Source organism: Nerophis lumbriciformis, linkage group LG07 (assembly GCF_033978685.3).
Source record: "Nerophis lumbriciformis linkage group LG07, RoL_Nlum_v2.1, whole genome shotgun sequence".
NCBI classification, from domain to species: domain Eukaryota; kingdom Metazoa; phylum Chordata; class Actinopteri; order Syngnathiformes; family Syngnathidae; genus Nerophis; species Nerophis lumbriciformis.
The window spans coordinates 50,612,278-50,628,407 of NC_084554.2; the positions used below are offsets into that span (position 1 = coordinate 50,612,278).

Genomic DNA, 16,130 nt, shown 5'->3' on the forward strand with positions numbered 1-16,130 from the left:
AATTACTTCTCACAACTTTAGTATGGAGTGATAGCCTAATGGCGATCACTCCCACACACTCTCATGTTCACACCTTTCACGCTCGTTTTACGGACTTTTCAGTTTTCTTGTGGACTCCGCAGCCCTTCGGAATATTGGCCTCTTTAGTTTTAGAATTTTCGTTTTTTACGTGGACTCCGCTGTCCTTAATTTGGCTTATTTTCAATGTTGAATTTTACGGAATGTTCAGGTTTTGTGGACTCCGCCGTTCTTCTGATTCTTTGGCCTTCTTACCTGTTAGGGCCTCGGATTTACACGGTTTGTCTATGCGTCGTAACCCTTAGTCACACGCTCTTTCTATGCGTCGTAACCCTCAGTCACACGCTATTTTTCCTTTGTAATTCAAAACGTACTCACTGAAATCTGCGTTCCTCCCTCTTGTCATCAATTTTTTTCCCGTCAATCCTCTGATCCCAGCCGGGGTGAAGAAAAACAGATTCTCACTGGGAGATGGTTGCCATGGTCTTCTGGTTTTACTCACCCTGCTGGAATCGTTAGACGTGTTGGAATCCGGCTCGAAGGACCAAGAAGATGTTAGGTTCAAACACTGATGACATCTATTAAACAGACAAGAAGCAAGGAATCATGCAGAGACAGATTTCAATTTTGCTCAATGTGGAGAGACGTATTGGGCTGTACACTCAGTTACAGTTCCAACCTACGCTCTAAGGCACAGCCCACGTGCTCCACTATTTATTCAGTAGGTCCCTGGTTATATCACTGAGGCTGCTTCTGAAGGAAGTGGGGTAATATCAGCAGCCCCAGTTGGACACAATATATGATTATTTAGAAATGGAAATGTGCTGACACTCGTGATATCGCCCTGTCTCTGCTTTGTCTGCGTCCAGGTACTCGTGTGTGTTTGTGTGTGTGTGTGTGTGTGTGTGTACTTGTAACTAAAGGATTCATAGTTCTCATGCGGTTTCTCTTGAGTGCGGCTGTAGTCAACCTCCTTTTGTGCGGACACAAACTTTTGATGGTCCTATAATTGAATCCATCTGTGATTTCATGACAATAATGATACAAAAAAAGATCAAGGTTTTCTACATCTTTTCACCTTCTTTCTTTTGCTGCGTTTTGCTTCATTTGCGAATTGCTAGCATGTTTCTCTGGCTGACTATTTTTAATCAATAAAGAACGAGCACAACAACATTTTCTGTAAAATCATTTTTGAAATAATACGAAAATTAAAAATTCAACACAGCTTATTTTACTGCATCATTTATTTATTTTACTTTTTTTTTTTTTTTATTGTATTTATTTTATTATATTAACTATATTGTTCTTATATATGTTATTACAAAATCAATATATATTATTGTTTATTCACAAAACATTTTGTTATACTGTACTAATTTTATAGAATAAATATATACTGTTTTATGTGTAGTATGTATTTTAATTTTGATAATATAATGTATATCTTTCTATACAATAAATATTAAACTTTTTTATTTCACAATAACTACTAAGTGTTATTTACTACATATTATTTACCTTTATTCATGTATACATTTATATTAAATACATATTTGTATAATTACTGTGAATTAACACATATATTCTACCATCATTATTAAGTAATTACTTTTTGTACAAAAAGGATGTTTTTGAAAATAATCTTCTTAAAAAATATATATAGTTTTAAAAATAACATTGTTGTAGAAAATAATATTGTCTTAAAAAAATTTTTTTAATCAAACATAATAATTGTATTAAATAATTTTTGTTATAAAAAGAACCTAATATATTTTTTAATTCCATCCATCCATTTTCTACCGCTTATTCCCTTTGGGGTCGCGGGGGGCGCTGGAGCCTATCTCAGCTACAATCGGGCGGAAGGCGGGGTACACCCTGGACAAGTCGCTACCTCATCGCAGATATTTTTTAATTATATTGGCCTAAAAAAGTTGTTTTATATGGAGTGTTTTAAAATAAAACAATCTAAATAATATTGTTTGAATAATAACATTGTTTTAAATGATTGTTGTTATAAAAAGAACATTGCCTTAGAAAATAATATATATTTTGAAATGAATTTGTTCTGAAAAAACATTATTTTATAACATCTGTTTTAAAATATTATTTTTAAATTATATTATTTTTAAAATAACGTAGAAAATGTTGTTTTTAGAATACATTTTTAAAATTATGCTGTCTTATAATTGTTTTATAAAGTATGTTTTAAAAATAATATTTTTTCAATATTGTTGTTATAAAATAACATTGCCTTAGAAAATATATATTTTTAATGATATTGTCCTAAAAAAAACATTGTTTTAAAAATATTTGTAAGAAACTTTGTAAATGATATTTTAAAAATAAGATAGACAATATTGTTTTAACAATAAAACATTTTTAAAATGATACTGTTTAAAAATAATAATATTTTTGAAATGTTTTGAAAAATTTATTTTTTTTAAATGATAAATAAATATATATGTATATAGTTTTAAAAATAATATTGTTTATAAAATTATATTGCATACAAATAAAATTATTTTTTAAAGTATGTTTTAAAAATATTTTTTGAATAATATTTACAAAAATATATATTGTTTTAAAAATAACTTTTTAAATTGTATTGTCTTAAAAATAACATTGTTTTATGAAGTCAGTTTTAAAAATAATATTTTTTAAAGCTATTGTTTGTTTTAAAAATATATTCAGTTAGTGTTTTGAAATAATAATGTCTTAAAAAATGTTGTTTTTTTTAGAAAAGAAGATTGTTTTAAAAATGTTTTTTTTTTTTAGAAAATATTGTTTAAAAAAACGAATTGTTTTAAAATAAAACATTTTTTAAAATGTATTCTTATGAAGATGAATTGTTTAGAAAAAGAGTTTAAAAGCAAGTTGTAATGCAGATGAAGCGCTAATGACGACGTGTGTTTTTAACCAGGAAATATTTCAGATTTTCTAAAAATGTCAGCAAGTAAAAGAAGAGTTGCAATCATTGCAAAAACGTGATAGCGGGGTTAAAGATTAACCAAGTTGCGAGCGGCGCTCACATTGCAGCCGCACGTTGTTCCGCCAGACGTCCGCCATGAGCTCCTTCGCTCACATCCTCCAGGAGGTGGGAGAGTTTGGCTTCTTCCAAAAGCGTCTGGTGGCCATCTTGTGCATCCCCAGCTTCTTCATCGCCTTCGACGTCATCGGCCAGGTGTTCACGGGCCTGGCCTTCCCCAACTTCTGCGACACCTCCTGGATCCTGGAGCGAGGAGCCAACCTCAGCCTGCAGAGGCAGAAGGAGCTGAGTCTCCCTCGCCGCCCGGACGGAACTTTCCACGCCTGCTTGATGTTCACGCCCGTGCCCTGGGACCTGGACACCATCGTGGAGTACGGCCTCAACCACACCACGCCGTGCCTCAACGGCTCCACCTTTGAGGCGCCGCCGGGAGCCTCCAGCGTGGTCACTGAGGTTAGGGGTCGTCATGGCGTCCGGCGCTCATGCTCACTTATCGTCCGTCGTCACCTTTCTCTTCTTGTCAGTTCCAGCTGGTGTGTGACAGAAGTTCCTTCATCGAAGCGTCCCAGTCCGTCTACATGGCCGGACTTCTTGTGGGGGCCTTGGTGCTGGGGGCCATGGCTGACAGGTCATTCATCCTCATTTGCATACTCATTTGCATATTCACACCATCCAATCCATTTTGCAAAGTGCTGATATTGACAAATATCCAACAATATGATATTTATTTTCCATGATTTTATTGGGGTTTATTTTGAAGAACATATGTTAATATTGACTATTATTTATGGCAATACTTACATTAGTTATCTTCATAAAAATGCTAAATAAAAATATTATATTTTGTGTATTTTTACACTGAAAGTATTTTAAAAACAGATGTTAAAAAATTATATACTGCACATTTTCTATTTTATCTTAAAATGTTGACTATTGACTTTTATATGATACACTTACTAGTATTTATGACGATTCTTGCATAACGATCATAAAAAGGCCAACTTAGAACATAGATCTGTATATTTTGTGTTTTTACATTAAAAGTATTTCAAGTAGTATTTAAAAAAATGCAAAATACCCAATAATGTAACATTTTTATTTTGTGATTTTTTTTAACTAAAGACATTTTATTATTGACTATTATTTATGATGACATATGCATTATTTGTCATAAAAATGCTTCAAACATTTTTTACATACTTTGTGTATTTTGAACATTTTTTTCAAAAGTCAACTGCTCAATTATGTGATATTCTTATTCTATGATTGTATTCCTTTTGAATGGTATTATTAAGTTATTTTTATGAAAAGACTTGTATTAATTATCATAAACACGATCAAGTTTGACAATCGTACTTTCTTTTTTTTTTACCTAAAAACATTAGAAAATGCAACTTTCTTATTTTTCTTGCTGTTATGCAGTATTTCAAAATGTCAATTATTTGAGTGTAAATATGTACAATTCTGTGTACATAGTGTTTTAAAATGCCAATTATTTGACTGTAATTGTCAGGTTCAAACACTGATGACATTTATTAAACAGACAAAGAAGCAAAGAATTAAACAGAGACAGAATTCAATTGAGGAGAAACGTCTGGGCTGTACTCTTTGCACAGTCTCCCACCCACCAAAGATTGTACGCCTCCTCTTTTATTTGGACTTTCCCTGACTACATGGCAACAGCTGTTTTAAAGGAAGGGGGGTCGTAAACAGCCGCCGCCATTGGTTACAAAACAGTTCAAAGAAAAGGTGCCTGGAGGGGGGTCAGGTCCTGCTTCCTCTCCGGTTTGTAGATCTCGGGTCATGACAAAATCTTCCTGTGGATTACAATACATCAAAGAAACCGACACCTTCATGTCGCTATAAAATATTTGAGTGTAAATGATATTTGTGGTTTATGTTGCAGGTTCGGTCGGCGTGTTGTGGTCCTGCTGGCTCATCTTCTTCTCTTCTTGTTCGGCGTCACGTCTGCCTTTTCTCCAAATATTTATTTTTACATCACACTCAAATTCCTGTGTGGATTTTCTCTGTCGGGAATAATCGCCAACGCGTTTGTGATCGGTAAATATCACATGTTGTTGTTGTTGTTGTTGTTGTTGATGATGATGTTGTGCTGTGTCCCAGGTGGAGAGTGGTGTGAGTCGTCCAAGTTCGCCCTGTGCACCATCGTCAGCCATTCCTTCACTGCGGTGGGCTTGATGCTGCTGTCAGGTGTTGCTTACCTCATCCCCCACTGGAGGATCCTGCAACTTGTCCTCTACTCGCCTCTTCTGCTGCTGCTGCCTCTTCTCTACTGGTCACCACTTTTCTTCTTAGACTTCGTCAAACTTTATTCATCCACAAGAGAAATTGTTCCGCAGAGTAGCTCAGTTACAAAGGATGGATAGGATAATGCAGGTATAACGTAGACAAAAAATTTACCATAGTTCCATTTTACATGTACCATATAAAATTTAACATATATAATATTTATATATTATGTGTACAGTATATAATATACATTGATTTATTATTATATTATATTATATTTTTTTATATTATATATATGTAACGGCTGCAGCATTAAATAAAGAGTTGATCCAGCAGAAAATGTACATTATAAACAAAGAGAGGTAGCTAACATAGAAGGTGTCAGGTAATAGACAGATATCATCTATTCTTGAATCGCACACTGTGGGAACAAAGCTGAAGGTGTCTGTTGGAGTATGAGCTCCGCTGTCCCTCAATTGTCTGGTGGAGTGGGTGGGCAAGATTGTCCATGATGGCCTGCAGTTTGTCCAGTGTCCTCCTGTCCCTCCAACTGCGTGCCAATAGTTTGGCTTGCTTTCCGGATCAGTTTGTCAAACCGATTTAAGTCCCTTTTGCTGGTGCTGTTCCCCCAACAAATCACTGCAAAGTACAGGGCACTGGCCACAACAGACTGATAAAAGATCTTCAACTGCTTGCTTCACACATTATAGGACCTAAGCTTCCTCAGGAAAAAAGAGTCTGCTCATGCCCTTCTTGTATACAGCTTTGCTGTTGTCCTGTTCAAGTGATCTCCCAGGTTGTTGTATTGCCCCACTACTGCCACCTCCCGGCCCTGGATGTTGATGGGCTCCACAGGGGTCATTTTCTTCTTGAAGTCGATGATTAGCTCCTTGGTCCTGTCCACATTAAGGAGCAGATGGTTTGCCTGACACCACTCCACAAAGTCAGCTATCAGTGTCCTGTACTCCAATTCCTGTCCTTCTCCAATACACCCCATTCTGGTCCAGAATCGGAAAAGCTGCAGGAGTCTTCCAACGCCTCCGGAACATCTTGTCATCAAAATCTATCAGTACGTCCACAAAGCTGAGCCTCTATATGTCAGTGGTCATCTCTACAGTGACCTATGCCTGTGAGACGTGGATGAAGACATTAAGCATTACTAACCAGCTGGATGTCTTCCACCGACGGTGCCTCAGATACATCTTGAGGATCTCATGGAGAGACCACATCACCAATGAAGAGGTGATGAGAAGGGCAGGGGTAGCACCATTGTCTGACATAGTCTCTGACATGAGAAGGAGAACGGCTGGACACGTACTCCGACTGCCAAGAGAGAGACCGGCAAGTGTGGCAATGGACTGGGTGCCAGAAGGGGGAAAGAGGAAGAGAGGACGGCCAAAAAAGACGTGGACACAAACAGCCAAGGGAGACCTGAGAGAGATGGGAGTCAGCTGGCATGGAGCAAGAAGGGACGCCAGTGACCGGAACAAATGGAGGGGACTCGTCGCCCAATGTTCCAACAGGAATGGGAGGAACTAAGTCTAAGTAAGCCAACACACCCGACTACAGCAGAGTCATCAGAGTATTTCTGCAGGTGGCAGGACCTGGAACTATACTGGACGTCTGAGGTGTACAGGGTGAACAGGAAGGGAGACAGGACGGTCCCCTGTGGAGCCCCTACACCACTGACCACAGTATCCGACAGGGAGCTCCCCAGTCGCAGAAACTGGGGCCTGTCAGACAAAGTAATCAGTAATCCAGGTGACAATGGATGAACTAACACCCATCCTGAGCAACTTGTCACTCATCGGAATTGGCTGAATGGTGTTAAAGGCTCTGGAGAAATCAAAGAACATGATCCTCACATCCAGATGAGAGTGAGCACGATGCAGAAGGTAGATAACAGCATCATCCACTCCTACATGGGGCTGATATGCAAACTGTAGAGGGTCCAGGGAAGGAGTCACCAAGGGTCTCAGCTGATCCAGCACAAGTCTCTCGAGAACCTTCAAGACATGAGACGTCAGGTTAACCGGTCTGAAGATTCAAGCCCGATGGGTTGGGCTTCTGGGGCACCGGCACTAAGCAGGATGTTTTCAATACCGCTGGTATCCTTTCTAACTTCCGACTCAGGTTGAAGATGAAGTGTAGAATCTCAGTCAGCTGAGCAGGGCAGTGGCACTATATGCATCTTTTGAATTAGCATAGAGTAGGTCCAGAGTTGTATTGTCCCGTGTTACACAGTGCACATATTGACCGCATTTGTGGACCGCATATGTGGGGAACCCCCCCCCCCCCCCCCTCCCCCCCTCTAGGGGAGACCGAATGCAATGGATGTCGAGTGGGTCTGACATAATATTGTGAGAGTCCAGTCCATAGTGGATCCAACATAATAGTAAGAGTCCAGTCCATAGTGGATCCAACATAATAGTAAGAGTCCAGTCCATAGTGGGGCCAGCAGGACACCATCCCGAGCGGAGACAGGTCAGCAGCGCAGAGATGTTCCCAGCCGATGCACAGGCGAGCGGTCCACCCCGGGTCCCGACTCTGGACAGCCAGCACTTCATCCATGGTCACCGGACCTGTGCCCCCCCCCCCCCCCCCCCCCCCCCCCACAAGGAAGAGGGGAGCAGAGGAGAAAAGAAAAGAAACGGCAGATCAACTGGTCTAAAGGGGGGTCTATTTAAAGGCTAGAGCATACAAATGAGTTTTAAGATGGGACTTAAATGCTTCTACTGAGGTAGCATCTCTAATTGTTACCGGGAGGGCATTCCATAGTACTGGAGCCCAAATAGAAAACGCTCTATAGCCCGCAGACTTTTTTTGGGCTCTGGGAATCACTAATAAGCCGGAGTTCTTTGAACGCAGATTTCTTGCCGGGACATATGGTACAATACAATCGACAAGATAGGACGGAGCTAGACCGTGTAGTATTTTATACGTAAGTAGTAAAACCTTAAAGTCACATCTTAAGTGCACAGGAAGCCAGTGCAGGTGAGCCAGTATAGGCGTAATATGATCAAACTTTCTTGTTCTTGTCAAAAGTCTAGCAGCCGCATTTTGTACCAATTGTAATCTTTTAATGCTAGACATAGGGAGACCCGAAAATAAAAATAGTGGGTAAAATTGAGTCCAAAGAAGCATGATTAAAGTCACCCCAAATGAGAACAAGGGAATCGGGGTGTTTGGTCTGTTGCCTAGCAAGAGTGGCATGAATGGTGTCGCAAGCAGCAGCCTCGTCTGCAGAAGGAGGGATGTACACTCCGGTGAAGATTACAGAAGTAAACTCCCTTGGCAAATAATATGGTGGAATTCCAACAGCCAGAAGTTCGATGTCCGGCATACAAACACTCCTTTACAGTAATATGTACGAAAAACGAAAACACACAAAAGCGCCCAAAACCCATAATTAATTGTTAATGGAAAAGATAAGTGATAAAAAAAGCAAGAAAAGAGAAATATAATAATACCAAAAATAAAAGTAACATGAAGGAATTCAAAGGAGCTACTGTGATGTGCTGCCACTCTTTCAGACGCATCAAAGAGAGAGAAAAAAAATCACCTTCTGCTCACTGTGACCACTAAACCTCAACACGCACTGCAGGTTCCTGCCAGAATCTGCTCGCTGGCTCCTCACTCAGGGCAGAAAGGAGGAAGCCGTGAAGGAACTGAGGAGAGCAGCAAAGGTCAACGGCAGGACCATCTCACAACATCTGCTGGACAAGGTCAATACCTTTATTTTCATACACCTCAAATAGCAAATATGCAACATTTATGATATATATATATATATATATATATATATATATATATATATATATATATATATGTATGTGCTATTTTACGCTTCATAATGCGCCACACATTTTCGATGGGAGACAGGTCTGGACTGCAGGCGGACCATTTAAGTACCCGCACTCTTTTTTTACGAAGCCACGCTGTTGTAACACGTGCTGAATGTGGCTTGGCATTGTCTTGCTGAAATAAGCAGGGGCGTCCATGAAAAAGACGGCGCTTAGATGGCAGCATATGTTGTTCCAAAACCTGTATGTACCTTAAGACATATATATATATATATATATATATATATATATATATATATATATATATATATATATATATATATATATATATATATATATATATATATATATATATATATATATATATATATATATATATATATATATACGTACATACAAACCCTGTTTCCATATGAGTTGGGAAATTGTGTTAGATATAAATATAAACGGAATACAATGATTTGCAAATAATTTTCAACCCATATTCAGTTGAATATGCTATAAAGACAACATATTTGATGTTCAAACTGATAAACATTTTTTTTTTTTTTTGCAAATAATCATTAACTTTAGAATTTGATGCCAGCAACACGTGACAAAGAAGTTGGGAAAGGTGGCAATAAATACTGATAAAGTTGAGGAATGCTCATCACACACTTATTTGGAACATCCCACAGGTGTGCAGGCTAATTGGGAACAGGTGGGTGCCATGATTGGGTATAAAAACAACTTCCCAAAAAATGCTCAGTCTTTCACAAGAAAGGATGGGGCGAGGTACACCCCTTTGTCCACAACTGCGCGAGCAAATAGTCGAACAGTTTAAGAACAACGTTTCTCAAAGTGCAATTGCAAGAAATTTAGGGATTTCAACATCTACGGTCCATAATATCATCAAAAGGTTCAGAGAATCTGGAGAAATCACTCCACGTAAGCAGCATGGCCGGAAACCAACATTGAATGACCGTGACCTTCGATCCTTCAGACGGCACTGTATCAAAAACCGACATCAATCTCTAAAGGATATCACCACATGGGCTCAGGAACAATTCAGAAAACCACTGTCACTAAATACAGTTTGTCGCTACATCTGTAAGTGCAAGTTAAAGCTCTACTATGCAAAGCGAGAGCCATTTATCAACAACACCCAGAAATGCCGCCGGCTTCTCTGGGCCCGAGATCATCTAAGATGGACTCATGCAAAGTGGAAAAGTGTTCTGTGGTTTGACGAGTCCACATTTCAAATTGTTTTTGGAAATATTCGACATCGTGTCATTCGGACCAAAGGGGAAGCGAACTATCCAGACTCTTATCGACGCAAAGTTGAAAAGCCAGCATCTGTGATGGTATGGGGGTGCATTAGTGCCCAAGACATGGGTAACTTACACATCTGTGAAGGCGCCATTAATGCTGAAAGGTACATACAGGTTTTGGAACAACATATGCTGCCATCTAAGCGCCGTCTTTTTCATGTACGCCCCTGCTTATTTCAGCAGGACAATGCCAAGCCACATTCAGCACGTGTTACAACAGCGTGGCTTCGTAAAAAAAAGAGTGCGGGTACTTTCCTGGCCCGCCTGCAGTCCAGACCTGTCTCCCATCGAAAATGTGTGGCGCATTATGAAGCGTAAAATACGACAGTATGTTGAACTACTGAAGCTCTACGTAAAACAAGAATGGGAAATAATTCCACTTTCGAAGCTTCAACAATTAGTTTCCTCAGTTCCCAATCGTTTATTGAGTGTTGTTAAAAGAAAAGGCGATGTAACACAGTGGTGAACATGCCCTTTCCCAACTACTTTGGCACGTGTTGCAGCCATGAAATTCTAAGTTAATTATTATTTGCAAAAAAAATAAAAACGTTTATGAGTTTGAACATCAAATATGTTGTTTTTGTAGTGCATTCAACTGAATATGGGTTGAAAAGGATTTGCAAATCATTGTATTCCGTTTATATTTACATCTAACACAAATATATATATATATAAATAATTATACACAGTATGTATATGTATGTATATATGTAGATTTCCAGTATGTGTGTGTGTGATCAGCTGGAGATGGAGGCGTGTCCCCACAGAGGAAGCAGACAAAGCATGTTGGACATCTTCAGGATTTCCTACTTGAGAAAACGAGCGCTGGTGATGAGTTACATCTGGTGAATATTTCCATCTTTGATTGATGATGTCATCGTGTCCACATGGCAGACAGAAGGTGAAAGTGTGTGCGTGGCAGGTTTGGCACCAGCCTGGTCTACTACGGCCTGAGTCTTAACGTGGGGAACTTTGGTGTCGACGTCTACTTGACCCAGTTCATCTTCGGCCTGGTGGAGATTCCTGCTCGACTCGGCTCTCTGCCGCTCATCCAGCGCTTTGGCAGGCGGCCGGGCCAGGCCGGATTGTTGATGTTTGCGGGCGCCGCCTGCCTCGCCAGCATCGCCGTGCCCAAAGGTCACACACACACACACACTTTTGTATATTTTATCTTTTTAGCACAAAAACAACAATCAACCTTCACGTTGTTTACATAAAAAACAAAAATGGCTGTTTATTGATATAATGAGTTCATTCGTTTGATGGATTATTTTTATACGTGTTGTAGATAAACTAATTAACACAATTTAACATCTGCAATTTTTTACTCATTTTTTAATGATATGAAATATATGCCTCTGTGAGTTCTTTTTTCCATATAAAGCGAAAAAATAGCACAATTTAACATCTGTTAAAGTTCATTTTTAATAATTGTTTTTTTTTTATAAGTTTTTCAGATAAATGTACAAAAATAACAAATTTTAACACTAACAATTTTTTCTTATTTTTTTATGAAATAATATATGCTTCTTGTGAGTTTTTTTTTTTTACCATATAAACCGAAAAAATAACAAAATTTAACATCTGTTTTTTAAAAGTTGTATTTTTAATATGAAATATATGCCTCTGTGAGTTAATCATTTTTATTAATTATTTTTATAATAATTCCAGTTAAACACAATTCAACCTTCACAATTTTAACTTATTTTTAATGAAGTTATATATGACTCTTGTGAGTTCACTATATGTATTAATTATATGTTTTCCATATAAACAAACAAAAAACAATTTAACATCTGATTTTTATTTTTACTTTAATATAAAATATATGCCTCTGTGAGTTCATCATTTTTTATTAATTTTTTTATGAGTGTTCCATACAAACAGACAAAAATAACACATTTTAACATCTACAATTTTAACTTATTTTTAATGATATAATATATCCGTTTCTGTGAGTTCATTATTTGTATTAATTATTTTAATAAGTTTTCCATACAAACAGACAAAAATAACACATTTTAACATAAACATTTTTAACTTATTTTTAATGATATAATATATCCGTTTCTGTGAGTTCAATATTTGTATTCATTATTTTAATAAGTTTTCCATATAAACAGACAAAAAAAAAACATTTGAATGTCCACAATTTTAATTTTTTTTTAATGATATAATATATCTGCTTCTGTGAGTTCATCATTTGTATTAAATATTTTAATACGTTTTCCATACAAACAGACAAAAATAACATATTTTAACACCCACAATTATAACTCATTCTTTAATGATATGAAATATATTTTCTGTGAGTTCATTATTTTATTAGGCATTTCTATCCAATATATTCATTATTTTTATTAATTATTTTAATAGGTTTTCCATGCAAACAAACAAAAATAACACATTTTAACATCCACAATTATTCAGTTATTTTTGTAAATAATATGAAATATAAATACTGTTTCTTCTCTGCAATTTGTATTTATTTTCAATGACATATTTGCTTCTTGTGAGTTTATTATTCTTATTAACTATTTTCTGTTTTCCAGATAAACAGAAAGAAATAACAATTTAATAATATTTTATTAATGATATCAAATACGTGCTTTTGTAAGTTCATAATTGTTTATTAATGTTAGGTTTTCCACATAAACAAAAAAAAACCCACACATTTTAATCCTGATGACTTATTTTATTATGTTTGCCAGAAAAACAGAATAAATCTTAACATCTTTAATTTCGAGTTATTTTTGTAAATAATATAAAATACACATGCTTTTATTAAAGTAATATTATTTTATTTTTATTCAGATGTAATAATATTATTTTATGTATATTCAGATGTAATTATATTATTTTGTATATATTCAGATGTAATTATTTTATATATATTAAGATGTAGTTATATTATTTTATATATTATTTTATATATATATATATATATATATATATATATATATATATATATATATATATATTCAGATTTTATTATTTTGATATATATTCAGATGTAATTATATTATTTTATATATATTCAGATGTAATTATATTAATTTGTGTAAATTCAGATGTAATTATATTATTTCATATATATTCAGTCGAATTAAATTATTTTTTGTATATTCAGACAAAAAAAAAATACATCACAGAATTTAAATGCTTTTTTCCCCTCGCACTATTTTTGGCATTTTGTCACAAAGTAAAAGTAAAAAAAAAAAATTGATACATTTTCTTTAAATTGCTTTTTTTGGAGTAAAAAAAAAAAAAAAGTCAAAAATATTTAGTGATGGCGCCCTCTGCTGGTCGGCGTGTTCAATGCGCTTCTGACCAGACTGAAATGCGACCAAATGACGTAATTCCTGAACTTCTTGTTGTTTTTCTCCCACGCACGTGGTCTTCAGATCTCCCCGCGGTGGCCACGGCCATCGCCGTCATCGGGAAATTCGCCGCCACCGCCTGCTTCTCCATCGTGTTCGTTTACACGGCGGAACTTTATCCCACCACGCTGAGGTAAGCGCGTGCGCGCGATGATCCATGACGTCACAACCGCGTCACGGAACGACGCGCGTGTTGCCAGGCAGAACGGCGTGGGCCTCAACTCCATGTGCGCGCGCGTCGGGGGCGTCCTGGCGCCGCTGATCCGACTGCTCCACGCCTACCATGACGTCATCCCCATGTCCTTATATGGTGCGGTGCCCGTCAGCGCCGGGCTCCTGTGTTTGCTGCTGCCGGAGACGCACGGCGCGGAGCTGCAGGATCACGCCGAGATGACGTAATGATGACGTCATGACGCTGAGGCCCCACGACAGCTCATAGCATCAACGCCCTTCGCTTTGTCTTGCAGGCAAGACGGCGCCGGAAGCGGCGGCCGCGAGGAGGACGGAGAAAAGGACACGCCCTTCTAGCGGAGATGCACTGTTACCATGGCAACAGCCGCTCGCCAACACAGGAGAAAACATCAAATCCTCAAGATTTTTCTCTCTTATTGGACTTTTTTTACATTTTAATTTCTTTATTATTATTTTTCACGCTCTCTTTTTTTTGGACTTTTGAAAATTAACACGTCGTTTTATGATGTGTACTCGTTCTGTACTCCTGTTTACATTGAAGTAAAAACAGTGCAATAATCGTGAACATGAGTGCTTTTAAATAAAAGTAAACAACAAAATATCCAACGTTCATGCTTTTAATTGGACAGAAAAAAAAACATGTAATTAAATTACATGTTAAATTTTGTATTTTTTGTATGAACCTGGTAGCAATGGCTTTGTTAAAAAAAGGGGGGAAAAAATTATATATGGGAAAGATTTTTACTTTTTAATCTAAATTATTTTAAATGCATTACTATCATTTCAAAATAGGCAAAAAAGAAGAAGAATGCTTTTAAATAAAAGTAAACAATAAAAGATCCAACTTTCATGCTTTTAATTGGACAGAAAAAAACATGTAATCTAATTACATGTTAAATTTAGTATTTTTTGTATGAACCTGGTAGCAATGGCTTTGTTAAAAAAAAGGAAAGAAAATTTTATATATGGGAAAGATTTTTACTTTTTAATCTAAATTATTTTAAATGCATTACTATCATTTCAAAATAGGCAAAAAAAAAATTAAAAAAAAATTTTAAAAAGGAAAAAAAAAAATTATAAATGGGAAATATTTTTACTTTTTAATCTAAATTATTTTAAATGCATTACTAAGATTTCAAAATAGGCAAAACATTTTTTTTTTAAATGATTGATTTTGAATAAAAGTAAACAACAAAAGATCCAACGTTCATGCTTTTAATTGGACAGAAAAAAACCATGTAATTTAATTACATGTTAAATTTAGTATTTTTTGTATGAACCTGGTAGCAATGGCTTTGTTAAAAAAAAGGGAAAAAATATATATATGGGAAATATTTTTACTTTTTAATCTAAATTATTTTAAATGCGTTACTATCATTTCAAAATAGGCAAAAAAAAAAAAGATTAAAAAACAAATTAAAACAAGGAAAAAAAATATTGTAAATGGGAAAGATTTTTACTTTTTAATCTAAATTATTTAAAATGCATTACTATCATCTCAAAATAGGCAAAAAAATAATACAAATAAATGAGTGCTTTTAAATATAAGTAAACAACAAAAGATCCAACTTTCATGCTTTTAATTGGACAGAAAAAAACATGTAATTAAATTACATGTTAAATTTTGTATTTTTTGTATGAACCTGGTAGCAATGGCTTTGTTAAAAAAAAAGGAAAAAAAATATATATGGGAAAGATTTTTACTTTTTAATCTAAATTATTTTAAATGCATTACTATCATTTCAAAATAGGCAAAAAAAAACATTAAAAAAATTTAAAAAAGGAAAAAAAAAATTATATATGGGAAATATTTTTACTTTTTAATCTAAATTATTTTAAATGCATTACTGTCATTTCAAAATAGGCAAAAAATAATAAAAATAAACGAGTGCTTTTAAATAAAGTAAACAACAAAAGATCCAACTTTCATGCTTTTAATTGGACAGAAAAAAAACATGTAATTTAATTACATGTTAAATTTTGTATATTTTGTATGAACCTGGTAGCAATGGCTTTGTTAAAAAAAAAAGAAAAAAAAATATATGGGAAAGATTTTTACTTTTTAATCTAAATTATTTTAAATGCATTACTATCATTTCAAAATAGGCAAAAAATAAATACATTAATTAAAAAAATTGAAAAAAGGAAAAAAAACATTATATATGGGAATGATTTTTACTTTTTAATCTTA

The 16,130-nt window shown here is 35.6% G+C and overlaps 1 protein-coding gene across 2 annotated transcripts; it reads left to right on the plus strand.

Annotated features, from left to right (window-relative positions):
* The first annotated feature begins 3,065 nt into the window (after positions 1-3,065).
* Positions 3,066-14,496, plus strand: slc22a13b (solute carrier family 22 member 13b). 2 transcript variants are annotated; one of them, XM_061964884.2, is made up of 10 exons: positions 3,066-3,457; positions 3,529-3,632; positions 4,911-5,065; positions 5,129-5,300; positions 8,859-8,979; positions 11,109-11,212; positions 11,290-11,504; positions 13,772-13,880; positions 13,948-14,142; positions 14,215-14,416. In XM_061964884.2, the coding sequence occupies exons 1-10, from the start codon at positions 3,083-3,085 to the stop codon at positions 14,273-14,275; spliced, it is 1,611 nt and encodes a 536-aa protein (XP_061820868.1). In that variant the 5' UTR covers positions 3,066-3,082; the 3' UTR covers positions 14,276-14,416. The 2 variants fall into 2 exon arrangements, with proteins under 2 accessions (XP_061820868.1, XP_061820869.1); XM_061964885.1 differs by lacking the exons at positions 13,772-13,880; positions 13,948-14,142 and having other exon boundaries at positions 14,215-14,496.
* The last annotated feature ends 1,634 nt before the right edge of the window (positions 14,497-16,130 follow it).